Source organism: Rattus norvegicus, chromosome 2, assembly GCF_036323735.1.
Source record: "Rattus norvegicus strain BN/NHsdMcwi chromosome 2, GRCr8, whole genome shotgun sequence".
In the NCBI taxonomy this organism is placed as follows: Eukaryota; Metazoa; Chordata; class Mammalia; order Rodentia; family Muridae; genus Rattus; species Rattus norvegicus.
This window is the reverse complement of record NC_086020.1, coordinates 75,509,722-75,528,423: the sequence shown is the minus strand read 5'-3', so window position 1 is coordinate 75,528,423 and position 18,702 is coordinate 75,509,722. Positions and strand designations below refer to the sequence as shown.

Here is an 18,702-nt window from a genome sequence, read left to right as displayed (position 1 = left end):
ACTTCCTTTGGTGATGGACAGCAATATGGAATTGTTCGCTGAATAACCCTTTCCTCCCCAACTTGCTTCTTGATCACGATGTTTTGTGCAGGAGTACAAACCCTGACTAAGACAGTAGTGGTGGGTTTTAGAAAGCACAGGAAATGGATCCTGAATCCACTACTGAAAAAAACAAAACAAAACAAACAAACAAACAAAAAAACACCCATTGTATAGAAACTGACATGGAACATGTCCAATTTACACCCATAGAATATATTAGATGATTTTCTATTTTCACAGGAAAATTCATTAGACTTATATGGCAATCTACAACATTAGTGTAGAAATTAAAAGAAAATATCACTGCTGTTCTTTGATAATATTTTTATGCCATTTTGTATACATATTTACTTTAATTATATAAACAGAGTATATACACACTTTACTGTGCTATTCATCACATTTTTCAGTTCTGCCCAGAGTTAATTGTGTGTTTTATGTTTGTTCCAAGTGTGTAGAGAAAGGATAACAGGCTCCCTATTAGACTGATGTACTTTTGTCATCCACCAGGACTCTGCCAAGTGGTAAATTGTAGACCATAGCACATTCAAACAATACACCAAAAGATTTGTAGGGCATGTGGGTGCTAATTAGGAAATTACATCTACTAATTATGTTACTAGTCCCCACAAAGAACAAATAAGAGCCTTGTGGACAGGGAGTAATCAATGGACAGACCATGTAACCAAAGATACATTTTTCATAGTTACTAACTTTGCTAGAATCTGTTTCTCCATATAAGGCAGAAGATTAAACAAAAATAATTTTAAAATAATCTTACAATTATGCATATTTTCTGCCAATTTTTAGCAAATATGCATAAGAGGAGGAAACACATTTTGCACATCACTTCTTGATAGCTTTACTAATGTAGGATGATTTCAAACATGACATCTATCTAGCTTTCTGACCCTGTCTGGGTTGTATTTTTTTCACTTTTTCTAACTTAAATTTTTTTGCCTTTTTTCTGTTTCAAGAGTGATCATAAACACTTTTGACAGCTAAGATTTCTCTTAAAATTTGCCCATGAGCACATTGCATATGTATCTCTTGTTTAAAGGAACACTTCTGAGTAAATTCAATCACTGTTATTTGTACATATGGCTCAATTTTAAATAGAAGATATTCACAGATCATAACAGTAACATCACATTGAGTTTGAATGCCAATTGACAAGCTGTTCGTGTGTGTAGAAAACTGAAGCAAAACTAGGCATGCTTGCACCCTCTCAGTCATCTCAGTCAAAACAGGAAGCACATAAATCAAGAAGACATAAAGATGTTCACCTTCATTGTCCTTAAGTGTGAAATTTGGGTTCATGGGCAGGCGTTCATCAAGAAAAAAATTAAATCTTGGTCCATTGGCAAAGTCATCTTTATCAGTGGCAGTGATAGTGTGGATAACCTAAAGAAAAAACACACACTAACAGTAAGTTTAATTTGTTTATTCCCTTGATTTTAATTATACTGTCATTTTAGTCATTGTAATTAACAGATTTTAAAGACCTATTTTGCAAGTAAAGTATTTAAAAAACACATCAAAGAATCAATTAACTTGCTTTTTGGTTCAATTGGTTTTAGGAAAAGACATTTAGTTTAATTTATAAATACCCACGCTTTATTACATCATGGTACAAACATCTATTTTCTTTGTGAACCATGATATCTTGGGGCTTATTTTTATTATGACTCACAAAAGCTTGGGGATAACAGTCATAAAGTTTTGGTGACACTTACTGTTTTTGAAAACAGGAAGTACACTTGCATAAGTATAACCCTCCAGTGTCTGGGCAGCACAGTGTCCAGATAGAAGAGTGTTGCTGTGTAGGTTGGTCTCTGTATATTAATGTACGAACAATCGAGTCCCCCTTTTTAAGGATTTAAAAGAAACAAGAAATGACAGTGCAGGCCCTAAATTTCATGTGAGAGAAGACTGAGCTGTGAAATGCACAGTTCCTCTAACAGTGGTGCAGGCCACTGAGATCTCTCAGTGATTTACTGATGCAATTTGTCCTTGGTGGTGGCTCAGATACAGGAAGGAGTCCCAATTAATATTAGCAACAAGATAAGGTAAATTACATGAAAAAAATGTGGTGGCAAAGGAGAGAATACAAATTCTAATTAGCTTGGCCAATCCTGCATTAAAAATAAATATTCAAACAAACAAAAATATATAATGTCTCTAATTTAAAATATTAGTGTTGAAATTGTTTGGGCTATTCACTTATATTTCTTTTTAAAAAAGAAAAAAACATGACACTAGAATCTATTAATGGAGTAGATTATTCAGAATGCAAAAAATAAGGTTTTTCCAATATCAATATCACAAGAGAAAAAACATAAAACTAATATGGTTTCTCCATTATCAAGATGTTTTACAAAACATGTAACACATTTAAAGAATAACACAGTGAAAAATCAAATTCCTCTCTATATACTGAGACCATTGACTGGTAAATGAAATAACTTAGAAAAAGCAGCAAGAAAAAGAACAAAACAATAAAACAATAGAATGCTCTAATATCCTGAGACAGTGTATAATAACACTAAGTGGCAGATTTCTTCTGCACATACTTGGGTCTCAATACACATCTCTGTCATCAGTCATCAACCTCTGCAATCTCAGTGGGAAACTATTCCTCAGTCCCCACTCCTGAACTGTAGAGAAAGAAATTTCTATCTTGCTTTCCTAATTTATTTTGCTGTAAAGTATTTACTTTAGAGCTGAAAGTTCATCCTGTTGTTTTTCCTTTCCATTCCAAGTACAACTACTTCTCCAAATAGATCTCTTCTTCCCTTTTGACTTTTGACACCAAGTAGACAAATGGGCTGATAGAGAATCAAACCAATCTAACCATTTTTCTCCAATGTGCAAAGTGCTTCAAATAGAGTTCAAAATGTTGTGTCAACTGAGTAATACACTTGCATTCTGTGCACATCAGTTCTTAATATAATTTAAGTAAAAATCATGTCTGATTTTCAAATTAGTTTCAGGGTTAAAAACACTCAAACAATACACCTTATATCTCAGTGTCCCTCCCCCCCACGCCCACATACACACACACACACACACACACACACACACACACACACGAATGTACACCCCATGCATACATTTGTACACACATGGACCAATATGCATAAGTACATTTCCTTCATCATGTTTTCAAAACTAATCTTATACCCATGCTGTTCAGTTATTATGAATCTTTTGTTTTTAATCATAATGTTCCTGAAATATTTTATAACATTATGAATTATATGCAAACTACATCTTAATACAGTCTTTTTGAAGAGTTGTTAAAGACCAATTCATCTAGACCAACTCAGAAGTTTATCATAAGTTCACAGGGAGGGTAATATATTTTCTACCTTTTTAAAAATGAACTTATAAGAAAAGGTTCTTTTTAATCTTCTTAAAAACATGAGCAGCCACCCACACACTCTTGCCTTCCCACCCTGGAATTCCCTTACACTGCGGTCATAGAGCCTTCAGAGGACCAAGGGCCTCTCCTCCCATTGATGTCTAACAAGGCCATCCTCTACTACATGTGGGGCTGGAGGAATAGGTCCCTCCACGTGTAATCTTTGGTTGATGGTTTAGTCCCTGGAAGCTCTAGGATGTCTGTTCTGTTGGTGTTGTTCTTCCTATGGGGTTGCAAACCCCTGCAGCTCCTTCAGTCCTTTCTCTAACTCCTCCATTGGGGTCCCTGTGCTCAGTCCAATGGTTGGCTGTGAGCATTGCCTCTATATTTGTCAGGCTCTTACAGAACCTCACAGGAGACAGCTATAGCAGGCTCCTGTCAGCAAGCACTTCTTGGCATTCACAATAGTGTCTGTGTTCGGTTTTTTTTGCATGGAATGGATCCCCAGGTGGGGCAGTCTCTGGATGGCCTTTCCTTCAGACTCTGCTCCACACTTTGACATTATGCCTAATGGATGCTGAGCTGTAGATAGAACTCAGGGTCCCATTGATGTTAGACAAACATCTACCAACAGACCCATATTCCTAGCTAAGAAATAGCTCTTAATGTTATCTACCTCTGAGTTTACCTTTAATGAATAGTAAAAAGGCCACAGAATATTTGATATGAATAAAAGAAAACTTTCATATTTAGGCAAATATAAATTGGTATGGATTCACTATAGTTTAGGAATTGACTCTAAATCTCATGCATACCTGACTTTCATTTCAATGTGGTTTTCAATAAAATTACAAACAATATATTTTTCAGAAGTATAAACCATATTAACTTAGAGTATCCATGTGCTGCTATTTATAACAGTGTTTATTTTGACTTAGCTGCTGCTATTGTACTTGCTTAGAACTTGAAAAAGTATCACTATCTATCATAGAAACATCATGATATGTTTAGGTATTCAAAATGTCATAGGACTATATTCAACCTTATAAAGAAATTATAGGTGTAGGTATGAGTTCCTGCAAGGGAAACATAAACAGACTTCATAAAGTTTACTACTGAACTCAAAGTTTAAATATTATTGTATTTTAATTCGGAGACAAAATTTGTTAAATTCCATCAGAAATCCTGTTACCATGAGTTCAAGAATACAACAGAAGGGACAGAAAATCTAGGAGATGTTTTTCTATTATGGTCCAACTACGGAAGTCAAAATGGCCAATAATGGTTTGTTTAAATAAGTTGGAAATTATACTTAATTACTTAATTTTTTTCTCCAGAATGTTAAATTCACTCGAGTACCAGAGTTGAAAACATGTTCAACATCCATAAAATATTGAATTCCCAACAAAATGATCCAGCTGGAGACAACCACATTAAGTTAAAAAGTCTGTATCAAAGAGAAAATTATTACGTGTGTTTTCTCATTTTGAGTTTTACATTATTAAAATTTCTTTTAAAGTAGCTTTATTAGCTGGAAATATGATTTTCATCATATCCCTCCTTCACCCAAATCTTCATGAGTTCCAGGTTTAAAATGAGGTAAAGAAGTAAATAGTGTGGGTTGACAGTCAAGCGGAAGCCACCTAGAAGTATTAAGAGAACTTACAGGTAACAAAGGAAAAAAGTGATTAGTAGCTCTGTGTGGAGCATTAACTACAGCCTATTTCATACCAGTATGAAATCGGCTTTACGGAAGGAAGGAAGGAAGACAAAATGAAATACAAGACACCACATCATTAACAAAGCTAACAGGCTAGCAATGGAATGACGGGAGAGATGTCGCAAAGGTAATGACAAAGTGAACTTCTACATGCACAATCAGGGGACAGGGGAATAGTCTGAGTCAGAAATCCAGCCAAGATCAGTTTTCATAGGCAAAAATCACAGGAGTTGATAAAGTAATAACAACTTGTCATCATTTCTTCACACTCCTAGCAGCGTATAATTTTGACGATGAGTGAACATGTGTGTGCTGCACAATTAAGAGAAAACACACAGTATTTCTGAAATTTTAAATGATTTTTCAACCTAAAAAGTCAGTTATTTATACAATTAAAATATACACATGTACACAGTGGTTTGGAGTGGTGGCACGTGACATTTTTACTTCACAAGGTTCCAGGCTACCCGCTGCTACAAAGTGAGACACTGTTTCAAGAGTAAAGCAAAACAATATACATATAGTGTAGTTTATATATTACCTATAATGTATATAATTAACTAGGTATATAATTTTTAAAATACAATAATATATGCAAATATAACTCATTATACATACTTTTATAATGTAATATATAAGTCTTGATAGTATATAAAATATATAAACATAAACTGTATATGTAAATATAGATGAACTATACACAAATACATAATTAATTATATATAATATATAGTTAATTATAATTGGCCTTAAATTTCTGATATATTCACTTATGAAGTGAATTACAAAGCAGTGGAAGTTTTCTGTTTCTTTAACATATTGGATTACATTACAAATAAATTACATTTTATTATGATACATGTCTGAGTCTTAGAGATTGCAATTTGTAAGGAATAATTGATGATAATAAGTGTCCATCTCTGGGAATCTTTGCTTGTTTTTTTGTTTTTTTTTTTTTACCTCCAGTTTTTTTCTTTTTTAATTGTGGTCTATGGAGAGATTTCATCGGCAGTGTGTATACTGCTCTTTTATAATTCATATTTACATAAAATCGTGTTGCTTACAGTCTCAGAAGATATTGACTACACTCACCCACACTAATTGCTTTGGCTCTGCTTACTTGAGTGATATGATTTTTTTCGTGTTTGTTTCCTATTTTTCTCTAATTTTGTTTATCTGTATACCGTTTTTGACACCTCAATCTGTATTCAGAAAGGAGATTGGCTCTGTGTAGAACAATGAACATTAATATCAAATGCTGTCTACCAATGTTATTAAAGGATGAGTGATGCTGTAATATTTTTCTTTTCTTGTGCTGTCGTGTCCTTTGAAAACAGTGCTGAGGATACACCGTTTGTATAAGCAATCCATTCAGTTAGAAAAATATAGAGTAGTCAGTGTTCCTGGAATACCTTTGAAAAATCAAACAAAGCAAAGCAAGACAAAATAAAACAACAAAAGCAACCTCTAAATTTTCAAGTCTTCCATAAAAGGATTTTTATTTAGTAATAGCATTCTATACAAATATTAGCTATTATAAATTTCTCTTTTTACTATTCTTGGTATTGTAGTGTGTTACATTATTTTTCTTATGATATACTCCTTCTATGGGCTTTTTTGTTTCTTTTGAAGGAGAAGGCTTAGCTCCATTTCATTCGTTTTTGTTCATATATAATTGTTCTTTTCTATGTCATGTAGATTAACCCATTCTTTTCTGCAGCACTGAACCTGAATGCTTATCCTACTCTTCCTTTTATTTTTTCTATAATACAAATTTGAAGTTAAATATTTTTCATTTACTGTGGAATAATTTCTACATATTTTATAGGGTTTATGTGCACTCCCTTTCTAATTTAATATTCTCATTAATTTTAATATTATTTTTATGAGGAATAAACACTTTTAGTAATATATACCGGATGTTATTTTTAGAATACATTTTTTAGTTTCATCAGAGATAATCATGAGAACTATGTTTTTCTAATATTTAATTTTTTTTTATTTAGCCAGTAGTAAAACTTTGGTAAATATCTTGCAAAGAGTTGATAACATGTATGTCATGATACATATTGATAACAGAGTTGATAATATGTCATGAGAGTGGTATATTTCTCATTATATGAAACATTGCAGTCACAACGCTTTATTTTCAATACTATTGCCAAACTTGTACGTGAGCATAGTATCCATTGCTGAGATATATCTCATGACTACCATGTGATCTGTTTATTTCTGTTTATAATTTCGTATGTATTTCTTCTCACATTTAAAACAATGTATATCGAAATCTAACACAAAGTTCTACTTTGTGTACAAATTTTATAGTGATAATGAAATATGCCTCTGTAGATCATATATTTTATTCGCTAAAGTTTATTTTTTCTTTGATTGCACACACACACACACACGCACACACACACAATGCACGACGGACATGCACACACACTTATCTATGTTTTGACTTTTTTATAATTTTCCATATTTATTATAAAGTGGGTTTATGAAACTGTTGTAAAAAATCTTATTCATGTATTTCAGTGGAATTTCTTTAGACAACAAAGCTGTTTATATACTGAACCTAAAACATATCCTGACAGCAAGTACTCTATCACTAATAACTTAGTTGGCTTTATACAGAAGCTGGCTACCTCATATTTTGAGAATAGTATGGCTATTTTTTTCTCTTTGCTTTGAACAGTCTTGTTTTTTGTTTTATGGGATTTTCTTGAACTCATTACTGAGAAAGATGTTATTGAATATATAATTTATGGCTGTTTCCATCATATTGCTGATTTGAAAGTTACCTTTTTATCCTTAGTTTTACATTTCTGATGAAGCATCAGCTTATAGTATTATTCTTCCTTTGACTTTGTTGTGTATACATTATTACATTCCTCTTTAATAAATGGAGGACCATTTATAGTTATACAAATTTACAGATGAATATTTTATGCATGTATTTTTCTCTTTCCCTTAAAAGTGAGACGTTAGATAACAATGTCACCACACATGTTTTAGAATTATAAGGACCTGATGCAGAACATTTCTATAATCTTAAACATACTTCACAATTAGTTCACATTAGTTGTGTTTTCTGATTCTATATTCCTGTGAGTGTAAAACTTGTCTGCTTTAGACTAAACAGAATTATCCTCCTTTTGGTGTTAAAAAGGCATAAACAGTGTTTAAGTTCAGGAAATACTATTGATATTCCTTTATATCCACATTGAAGAACAAGTATCATTTCTTTCTAAGTGTCAAATATTTTAACTAATTTTGAATGATGAATTCATTTTGATGAAGCCATGTAGCACTAAGTTTGTTTGACACAGGACCTTGACATTTTTTTCCTTCCTGGATTTACCTGTACGTGACAACTATAAAGGCAGGCTCCAAGAATGCATATTCTCTAACCATGTCTCTTTAAGTGTAAATAACACCCATATATGTAACTATCAGCCCAATCTGCTGAAAGCACTGACGTGCCTCAGCTGATTCCACTGACTGAGACAACTGTTTTGCTATATGAAACAGAAGTTCATTTCACACAGTAGAAAAAGTAAGCAACTGACTTTGTAGAGAAAGGCCATATGGCAAGAAGTTAGGAATTGAATCTCAAAATATGAGGAGGTCTTACATACGAAAACTCCTGGAATTCTCCAGTGTAATGCTTATGTGAAATTGAGGCTACAAACAGTTCTGGGAGAATCATTCAATTCCAATGCCTTGGCTGAGAACAAGAATGCTATCACACAGACAGTCTGGTGGTCTGTAAGAAGACCGTAGTAACGAACTATAGAAATGATCCCTGAAAGAAATGTTCAACATCTTTAGTCATAAGGGAAATGCAAATCAAAACAACCCTGAGATTTCACCTCACACCAGTGAGAATGGCTAAGATCAAAAACTCAGGTGACAGCAGATGCTGGCGAGGATGCGGAGAAAGAGGAACACTCCTCCATTGTTGGTGGGATTGCAGACTGGTACAACCATTCTGGAAATCAGTCTGGAGGTTCCTCAGAAAAATGGACATTGAACTGCCTGAGGATCCACCTATACCTCTCTTGGGCATATACCCAAAAGATGCCCCAACATATAAAAAAGACACGTGCTCCACTATGTTCATTGCAGCCTTATTTATAATAGCCAGAAGCTGGAAGGAACCCAGATGCCCTTCAACAGAGGAATGGATAAAGAAAATGTGGTACATCTACACAATGGAATATTACTCAGCTATCAAAAACAACGACTTTATGAAATTCGTAGGCAAATGGTTGAAACTGGAAAACATCATCCTGAGTGAGCTAACCCAATCACAGAAAGACATACATGGTATGCACTCATTGATAAGTGGCTATTAGCCCAAATGCTTGAATTACCCTAGATGCCTAGAACAAATGAAACTCAAGACGGATAATCAAAATGTGAATGCTTCACTCCTTCTTTAAAAGGGGAACAAGAATACCCTTGGCAGGGAAGAGAGAGGCAAAGATTAAAACAGAGACTGAAGGAACACCCATTCAGAGCCTGCCCCACATGTGGCCCATACATATACAGCCACCCAATTAGACAAGATGGATGAAGCAAAGAAGTGCAGATCGACAGGAGCCGGATGTAGATCTCTCCTGAGAGACACAGCCAGAATACAGCAAATACAGAGGCGAATGCCAGCAGCAAACCACTGAACTGAAAATTGGACCCCCGTTGAAGGAATCAGAGAAAGAACTGGAAGAGCTTGAAGGGGCTCGAGACCCCATATGTACAACAATGCCAAGCAACCAGAGCTTCCAGGGACTAAGCCACTACCTAAAGACTATACATGGACTGACCCTGGACTCTGACCTCATAGGTAGCAATGAATATCCTAGTAAGAGCACCAGTGGAAGGGGAAGCCCTGGGTCCTGCTAAGACTGAACCCCCAGTGAACTAAACTGGTGGGGGGAGGGCGGCAATGGGGGGAGGGTTGGGAGGGGAACACCCATAAAGAAGGGGAGGGGGGAGGGGGATGTTTGCCCGGATACCGGGAAAGGGAATAACACTCGAAATGTATAAAAGAAATACTCAAGTTAATAAAAAAAAAAAGAAGACCGTAGTAAGCCATACATTAGTTTGGATGAGCCGCAACAACCAAGGCAATCCTTGCACTTTGGTTTGGTTGTGAGTTACACCTCTTTAGTTATGCACACGCGATGAATGCTCATTCCCCACTGGTTCATTGGACTCTGAGACTTGTATTTCTTTCAATGAAGCCATGGTTTATTCAGTCTCTCTCCCTGTCTGTCCTTTATTTATTCTCCCTGTAATATATTGCTTAGAGGATTTTCACAATACACACGCACACACACACACACTCACACAAATACACACACACATACACACGCATGCACATACCTTTCATCATCACTATTTCATATGTGTCACTTCTTTATAGTGTCCCAAAAGTGATATGATCTCAATTCTCCTCCCAGATATGGCCTTTAAGCTTCCTCAGACCATGAGAGGACCCTGCTTCTCCCTGAGTGTAGGTCCATACTTAGACCATTCAGTACAATTTTATTGGCATGATGAATGGATCACACCTAAATGAGGTCATTGTTCTGAATTGCATTGCGATTTGGGGAAAATTCATTTTCCAGGACTCATAAAACGTATCTATTTTGTACTTAAAACCTTACAAAATTATTGCCACTGAGCATAAAAATGACACAGAAGGATTTGGAGGATAATAGCTAACAATAATGGAGGTAAAGCTGCTTATTTCTCTTCCATTCAGATGGTAGGAAGAAGAGAATTAACTTACCTGACCAGGCTTAGAATTCTCACAGACAACAATATCATATTCCCTGGCAAGTTCGGGTGGATTGTCATTGACATCCAGAACTCTAATACCCACGGAGACATGGCTCAGCAAATCAGGATTGTCTGCAAAACACACAGGGATGGATTTAGTATTTCAACACACACTTTAGAGACTTGGCTTACAATAAATCTCCTTAATGCTGTGGCTTGCCTCTAGCTCTGAATGCAATAACAGGACTGTTGGCAAACGACAACTTTATGAACATTGTCCCTGTTAGAACTCATTAGCTTAGAGAAAAATGAAAAATGAACATCAGGGCTTGACATGAATACCAAAATGTTATTTTTTATATCAAGAAAATTACATATTATTCAGGAACTGGAGTGGAAGAAAGTTATCAAAACTCTTTGTAAGCTTTCAGAGCCTGAGGGATGAACAATTGGCTTCAGCAATACCTCAAGAGCATAGCAGTTGCTAACAAACCTAAAACCAACAAACAGAATTTTACAATCAAACAAACATAAAACAATTTGTAAAATCTTCAAGGTCCAAATTGTAAGTAAACTAAACTAATAGTAAGGGAGTGATTCATTGTAGTTATTGTTGTTGTAGGGGACTCTGGGTAGTTTATAATAAATATGTTTAATGTCAATAACAATTTAGAATGGAATTTTCATGTAAAATATATTTAAAAACATTCAATTTTATGAAATGTGTTTAAAACATAGTCTTCACATTTTTCTATAAGCTCACTAACCCTATGATGGAGGATAATAGAAAATCAAATTTGCCTTTTTTCTTTTTCATTTCACGAAGCCTTGTAGAAAAGTAAAACCTCATTGTCTTTAGCTGTCTTGTTCTTGATCTACCTGTGTTTCTCACTTTCTGGTTGTTATTATGTCTTTATGAGTAGATCAAGAAAATTATACTTTAAGATTTTGCTTGTTAGATTATGTAAATTTGGGGAGATCTGTTGATACACACCATGCAGTGGCAACAAAACAAAGCCAAACAAAGAGAAACTACCCATATTTTACAAATTAAGTATTTGAACGCTCATGAAGATGTTAGCAATCCTGTAAATTCCAGATGCAAATCTCAATGTCCAATATCCAACCCTTTTACATTATCACATGTTAAATCATTTACAAAATCCATGCTCAAGGAAAACAGTGCCAACTTCAAACCGAGATATATTTGTATTGAGTGCTCAGGAATCTCATAATTCTTTATTGGATTGCATTTATAGGTTATGTCCACATGCAGCTCTCAAGCTAAGGATGAGACACATTTATAAGGAAATAAACAACAACAACAACAATAATAACAACAACAACAACAACAACAACAACAACTCTTGGAGGAGTGAGCTGATTTGCCACAATCCATAACACAGTCCAATATTAATGGAAGCCAGGGAAAGAACTGAAGCCAGGAACAGAAACAGAGGGCATGGATGGGTACTGCTGTCTAGCTTTTTCCAGATATTTTCTCAGTCTGCTTTCATACACAACCCAGGGACACATTCCCCGTGCTGGCATTGTCACAGTTGGCTAAGACCTTCCAAGTCAGTCAAGAAAAGGTCCTACAGATTTTCCTCACAGCATCTGACAGGAGCATTTTTGCATTTTTGTTGTTGTTGTTGTTGTTATGATTTCTCTTTCCAGATAACTGTAGCTTGTTTCATGGTGACAAATCAGTAAGCAGACCAGTGATAACTACTCTTAAATAAATAGAAGATTTCTCAAGATTGAAAACTAATTAGAGAGCACACTTTACCACTCAACATGGAAACAGAAAACAAGAAATAAATGCATTCTAGTGACATTCTAGTGGCAAACTAAATTGAAGAATATTTAACATAAAATATTCTTAATGATGAAAATTAACAAAACCAATTAATCACAGATAAAGAAACATTAAAAGTAAATCTAACAAAGCACTTTGGAGCTCTATATTCAGAAAGTTTTATTGAATTTTATTGAAGAACTAACATAATTAATATCACTATTATGTCTGTGCTTAAGGAGAGAAAAATAACATAAGCAAAACTTTTCATATTGATGTGTGGATTCACTATAATTAAATATAGGCCCTTGAAAGCTTCCCATAAAAACTGATTTTTGATTCTAAAATTCATAAACACAAAGGCTAGTCAGCCTTTTAGGGGGAAAATACCATAAAGAGACTTGATATATGACTTATTGAAGCTCTTTTGTCATAGTAAACCTAGGTACTATGGCAGTGTACAGAACACAGCCAAAGAGAAACAGAAAACAGAGCACAGGGGACTGAGGACGCTGACAGGTTTTGTAGGAAACCCCATGGATGGGGAAATGTCCATCAAAACGAGATTTCATTCTACTTGGTGTCCTCATAACAATGAGAAAAATAATGTTAACACTAATATGTATTACAATGAGAAATTATAATTATTTAATGCTGACCAGTTTTACATGCTACCTTTAAACATCTTTTGAGGGACATAAATGTGTAGCCTCAAATTACACATAAATTTTGAAAAGAATATTAACATGAATATATGATTAAGGTAAAAATTTTCAAAACCAGGAATATATAACAGTCATGAATGTAACAGTCACAAGCTTGAAGTCTGGGGATTGTGTCACCATATCACTTCTTCCCATATGTGACAAAAGACCTGTTTCTCAACCTCTCCTCCATGGGAGAGGCATTTGCACTACAGAGAGGAAAAAAATAACAACACAATACAAAAATTAATTTAAGAACTAAAATTAACATCAAAAATCCAATATCATTGAGTGGATGGTGGTTTGTCAAAATACACTAGCACTCTATGCAGACTACATTGACATTTCATTCTACTGTTGCCAAAACTTATGCAAGAATAAAGTTAACCCACAGATAATTTTTGGATCTATATTTTTCTAGCAAACATCTAGTGATTTTCATGGATATATGCAGAGTACATTTCTTTTATACATAAACCATCAGGACAGCTAATGACATTTTCAAAAGAAAAAAATAGGATTCAAACAACAGATGAATAAAGGCAGTAAGTACTGTGTGTTTATATCATAGGAAATAAAAATGAATAGCAACATGTCTGTATGCATGTGCAAACTAGTGTAGAGGTAAAACACAGACTAAATAATTTTCTCGGAAATGTCAGAAGTATATATCTCCATACAATAAACATTATGTCTTACAGGAAAAGCTCAAATAATAAAAGGAAATATATATCTTTTAGGACAAAGCTCTTAGCAGGAACATTACTGTTTGCTTAAGGATAATTTAAAGGTGAATTGTGTATGAGAATACATGTTTCTGTGAATGTGTGTGGGTGTTTGCATGATCATATGCATGTGTTTCTCATGTGTTAAAGGGTATGTGCGGAGGTCTGAAAACAATTATAGGGGTCAGTTCTCTCCTTCTGCCACGTGAGACTAGGGATGAAATTCAAGCCACTTGGGACTAGGGATAAAGTTCGACCCATCAGGCTTCAGAGCAGGCATCTTCACTGGTTCAGCCTTCAGGCGGTCCTGTCTAAATTAATTCTTAAATGGAGATGCTTGTTTAAAATATATTCACCATTATTCTATGTAATGTCTTTTGTGAAGATTTAGAGGTCACACTAAGTTTATTAGAACAATATAAAACATATTAAATCCAATACAGCTAATAGTTTCCTACAATTCATTCATGTCATTACCAAGAGCTATTATTTTATCCTCCTTACACAGTGAAAGATAAGCTGATATGTGTATATTATTCTAAGTATATTATATAACTAGAGATAAAATAAATAATTATGTTATTTAAAGGCTGGCTTAAATTCATATGTATTTAATGTGTGTGTATGTGTGTGTGTGTATGTGTGCGTGTATGTGTGTATGTGTGTCTGTGTGTGTCTGAATGTGTGTGTGTGTGTATTTGTGTATGTGTATGTGTGTGTCTGTGTGTGTGTAGCCAAGCTGTTTTCTTCTAGCACCAGGCTACCCTGATACTTGTCATGGAAGCTAGTTTGGCTTTATACACAGTATTTTTCCCTTTGCCTTCTGAGAATACTCTAGACATGTGAAATGCTTATTTTATATACTAAATTCTGAGAGTCAAAGTAAAATAAGGATACAGCCTTTGTTTGAAACACAATCGGAATGTTGCTCTATGCTGTATTATTTTATTCTTACTTTAAAATTAGTATTTTAATCCTTTTAATATTTTAAATAAAGTGCATTATTATCAGAGATACTTCAGTACTATTTCAGGAATTCTACAACGCTTGGAGATTTGTAAATTTGCTACTTATAGGCTTTAATTGAGTTTTCTTATAAGAAGCAGTTGGGGCATCATGAAAATAGTATATCCATGACCATGGGAACAAAGCAGAATGGACAGGTTATTCATGAAAATGCAGAAATTAGAAAAGAAAGTATATAATGCTGCAAATTCTGTGGTTGTACCTGTACTGTGCTTTCATAGTATGCAAATGATTCATGCCATCAGTGTCACCCTTAATCACATACACATCTTCTTAGGTTCACACATTATAGCTGGTCTAGAACTCACTTTGTGGACCAGAATAGCCTTCGTTTCATACCCATACCTGTCAGTGCTACCAAAGTGCTAGGATTAATGATATATACTACCTTGAGTAGTTCAGTAAAAAGTTTATATCTTTAGTAAAAACAAATTGCCTATTATGAAAAACAAATTCAATACATTAAAATCACAGTCATATTTGTCTGATTTCCATAAATACAATGAACAGAAAGATGGGCTTATACATTGCATTTGAAGTTTAACAGAGTTTTTTATTTTGTTGTTGTTGTTGTTGTTGTTGTTGTTGTTGTTGTTGGTGGTGGTGGTGGTGGTGGTGGTGGTGGTGGTGGTGGGTTTTGTTTGCTTGTTCTTTGACTTATTATTTGTTTGTTTTTGAGACAGAGTTAGTACTTCAGGCTGGGCTGTGGCATGTAGCAGAGGATTACTGTGAACTTCTGATAGCTCTCCTACCACCTGCTGATAGTTAATATTATGGGCCAATGCAAACTCAGTATTTTGCTGTCCTGGAGAATCAAACGCAGGTATGTGAATACGACAGGAAGAAGTTCCTCCTTGATCTAGTTTCCTAGCCTTCAGCTATAGATTGATTAACTTTCTTATAGCAGAGTTATCATGAAGCTCAAGGTGTAGTCATGCTGGTCTGGTAAGCCTTGTGCTTTTGGTAGTACTCCTTTCTTCTTCTCTTAAGGGTTGGCATAATAACAACAGGCATTAGCCAGGATGTCTGGTGCATAAGATTTCATTGTAGATACTATTACCCATGTAATTTGGTGCTAGAATATTTTTGAAATATGACAATAATCTTTTAAAGTCTTTTCCAAGTAGTCATGGCTTATTTGTTGAGTAATTACAAAAATACCATGGAGGAGAAGTTAGTTTACCCTTCCAACAAGACTGCTTTCAAGTCTTCTAGGTTGCCAAGACCTTCACTTTCTTCAAAGAGAGCTGTCATGTCCTTCACAGCACCTTGCAGAAAAGATAAATTCAACAGCCTCCAGAGACATGACCTCGTTTGTAACAATATAGAAGAATCTGATCTTCCAAGAAGATAATATCATGCTTATCAAGAGATTGAGCCATGAAGAAATGATGTTATTAGCAATCTGTCAATACTTTGCAGATACTTGAGCTTAAACCAATGTTACCTCAGATTCTCATGACAAATGACAATTTAATTTCTGTAGGTCCACAGAAATTGACAGCTTTTCTTTTCTTCCAAGAATTTGAATCCCAGTCCTCCTTCCCAATGATCTTGTGGAGCTTCCTCCTTGCATTTAGGAACCTATTTGGGCAAACTGCTGCAGGTGTTTCAACTCGGCAAAATTCATTCACTTTTCTTATAAGATTTTGACAGAAAAGAAACATTTTTTTCGCTTCTCTGGATGGCCCTATAATTCTAGCCAATAGGAAGAACTACAATACATATTTTTGTTTATTAAAAATGTTTTCCAAATATTCCCTTTATCACATCATAAAAATCACTATGGAGGCAGAATATTCCAATTTTATTTTCTCTGTCACCATATTTGCTTGTTTGGAAATGAAGATAGTTTGGATACTTTTGATTGCATTTTAAGTGACATCACAGCACATCATAGCAAAAATTGTGATATGATGATTAGCATGATTCAAATTATCTATAGTATTTTATTTTCACTTACTCTGTGTGTGTGTGTGTGTGTGTGTGTGTGTTTGAGAATGAAAGCACATGCATACCATGTGCACTCCTGAAAGTCAAAGGACAATTTCTGTGAGTTGTCTCCTCCAGTCTTGTATTCTAGAATTTGAACTCAGTTTTCAGGACTTTTGGCAAGCATTTCACATGATGAGCCAGTCCTGTGTCTATATAAGACTTGTTTGATTAGAGAAACTACATTTACATCTATGAGAGGCCATGTTATGTATATTCCTTCCTCTTTCTGCTTGCTTTAATTTTATTTGATCATGTTTTCATATCAAGAAATAAAATATTATTTTAAATAATGTATGACTGCAGATAAATAATATGATTTTTTGTATTTGAAAATTACTGAAGCTTTGTTTTATAACAGACAAATAAAATGGTTTAAAATAAATTATTGAAGCAACTTTACATGATTAAAAATTAAACTAACTTCACATGTATAAAATATTGCTATCAAAATATAAAGATAATTGTTCACAAAATAAAATACATATTTAAAAATGCAGAAAGGGGAATGTAGAATTAATTCATCTAAAATATACCTCATGAATTTTCCAATTTTTTCCTCAGTGAGGATAATTTTTGTTTATTTCATAGTCATTCTCTAAGTTCTTAGCTGAAATGAATTACTTAAAAGGAACCCATTTTCTTGAAGACATGGATTTGTCCAATTTATACACAAATCCAACAATTCCCTGAAGGTCTTCAGTGTGATTGCTTGACAGTAACACCAGTCGGAGGCTTCAAACTTAAGCTGAGCCTTTGATCTTAGAGAAATGAACACTGTCTTTGTTCTGTAAATCATAAGTCTAGAGTCAAAATAATTCACTCTTATTTGAAATTAGAAACTGTAACTTTTCACCATGATTAAAAAATAAATTAGAAACTATCCCTTAACTATGCAAAAGTGATTTGATAGGACAATTGAGTTAGATCAAGAAAAACCTAGCCAAAATGTGTCCCCTGATATTTTTAACATTTGAATTCTACCATTTATTTTCTGCAAAAGTATTCTTACTCATAATAACTGCGAATAGTTTTTCAGCTTTCATCTTTGTAGAATACATAAATTCATTACATGATCAGTTCTTACACTGCCATTTCAGTTTGCATTTATAATTATGGATCTGTGAAACCTTAAACTTCACCCACAATGGATGTATTTATTTTTAAGAAACCCAAATAACAGGAGAAATAAAATCTTTCCATATTCTAATTTTTCTGAACCAGCAGTGTAAATACAGTAACATTTTCTTTAACATCATCAATGCAGAAAAATTTTCATTTAATTTCAAAAACTGAAAATCATAAGAAATGTTTTAGCAAACAATGATACTTGAATATTTGAATTAAGGATTGGTAGTATTTGCCAGCCTGACCATTTCTCAATGACAAATTTCTCCATGAGCTTACAAAGGTTTATATTTTAGAATACATTTAAATTGCTTAAGGATTTTTCCAGAAAGCTTATAAAAGGGCCACATATCGAGTCATCCTACAAGCCTAAAAGCAACCTAAGTGAAAGAACAGCTTGAAAATTATTTAAA

General features: G+C 34.2%; 1 protein-coding gene across 9 annotated transcripts in view; it reads right to left on the bottom strand.

Moving 5' to 3' along the window:
* The window catches only part of Cdh18 (cadherin 18), a 1,002,040-nt gene that overhangs the window by 22,297 nt on the left and 961,041 nt on the right, over positions 1 to 18,702 (bottom strand). For all 9 annotated transcript variants that reach the window (XM_017591202.3, XM_017591201.3, XM_017591200.3 and 6 more), the window contains 2 exon segments: positions 10,927 to 11,048; positions 1,329 to 1,446 (listed from right to left, as the gene is read on the bottom strand). In XM_017591202.3, coding sequence (XP_017446691.1) covers positions 1,329 to 1,446; positions 10,927 to 11,048 — 240 coding nt within the window.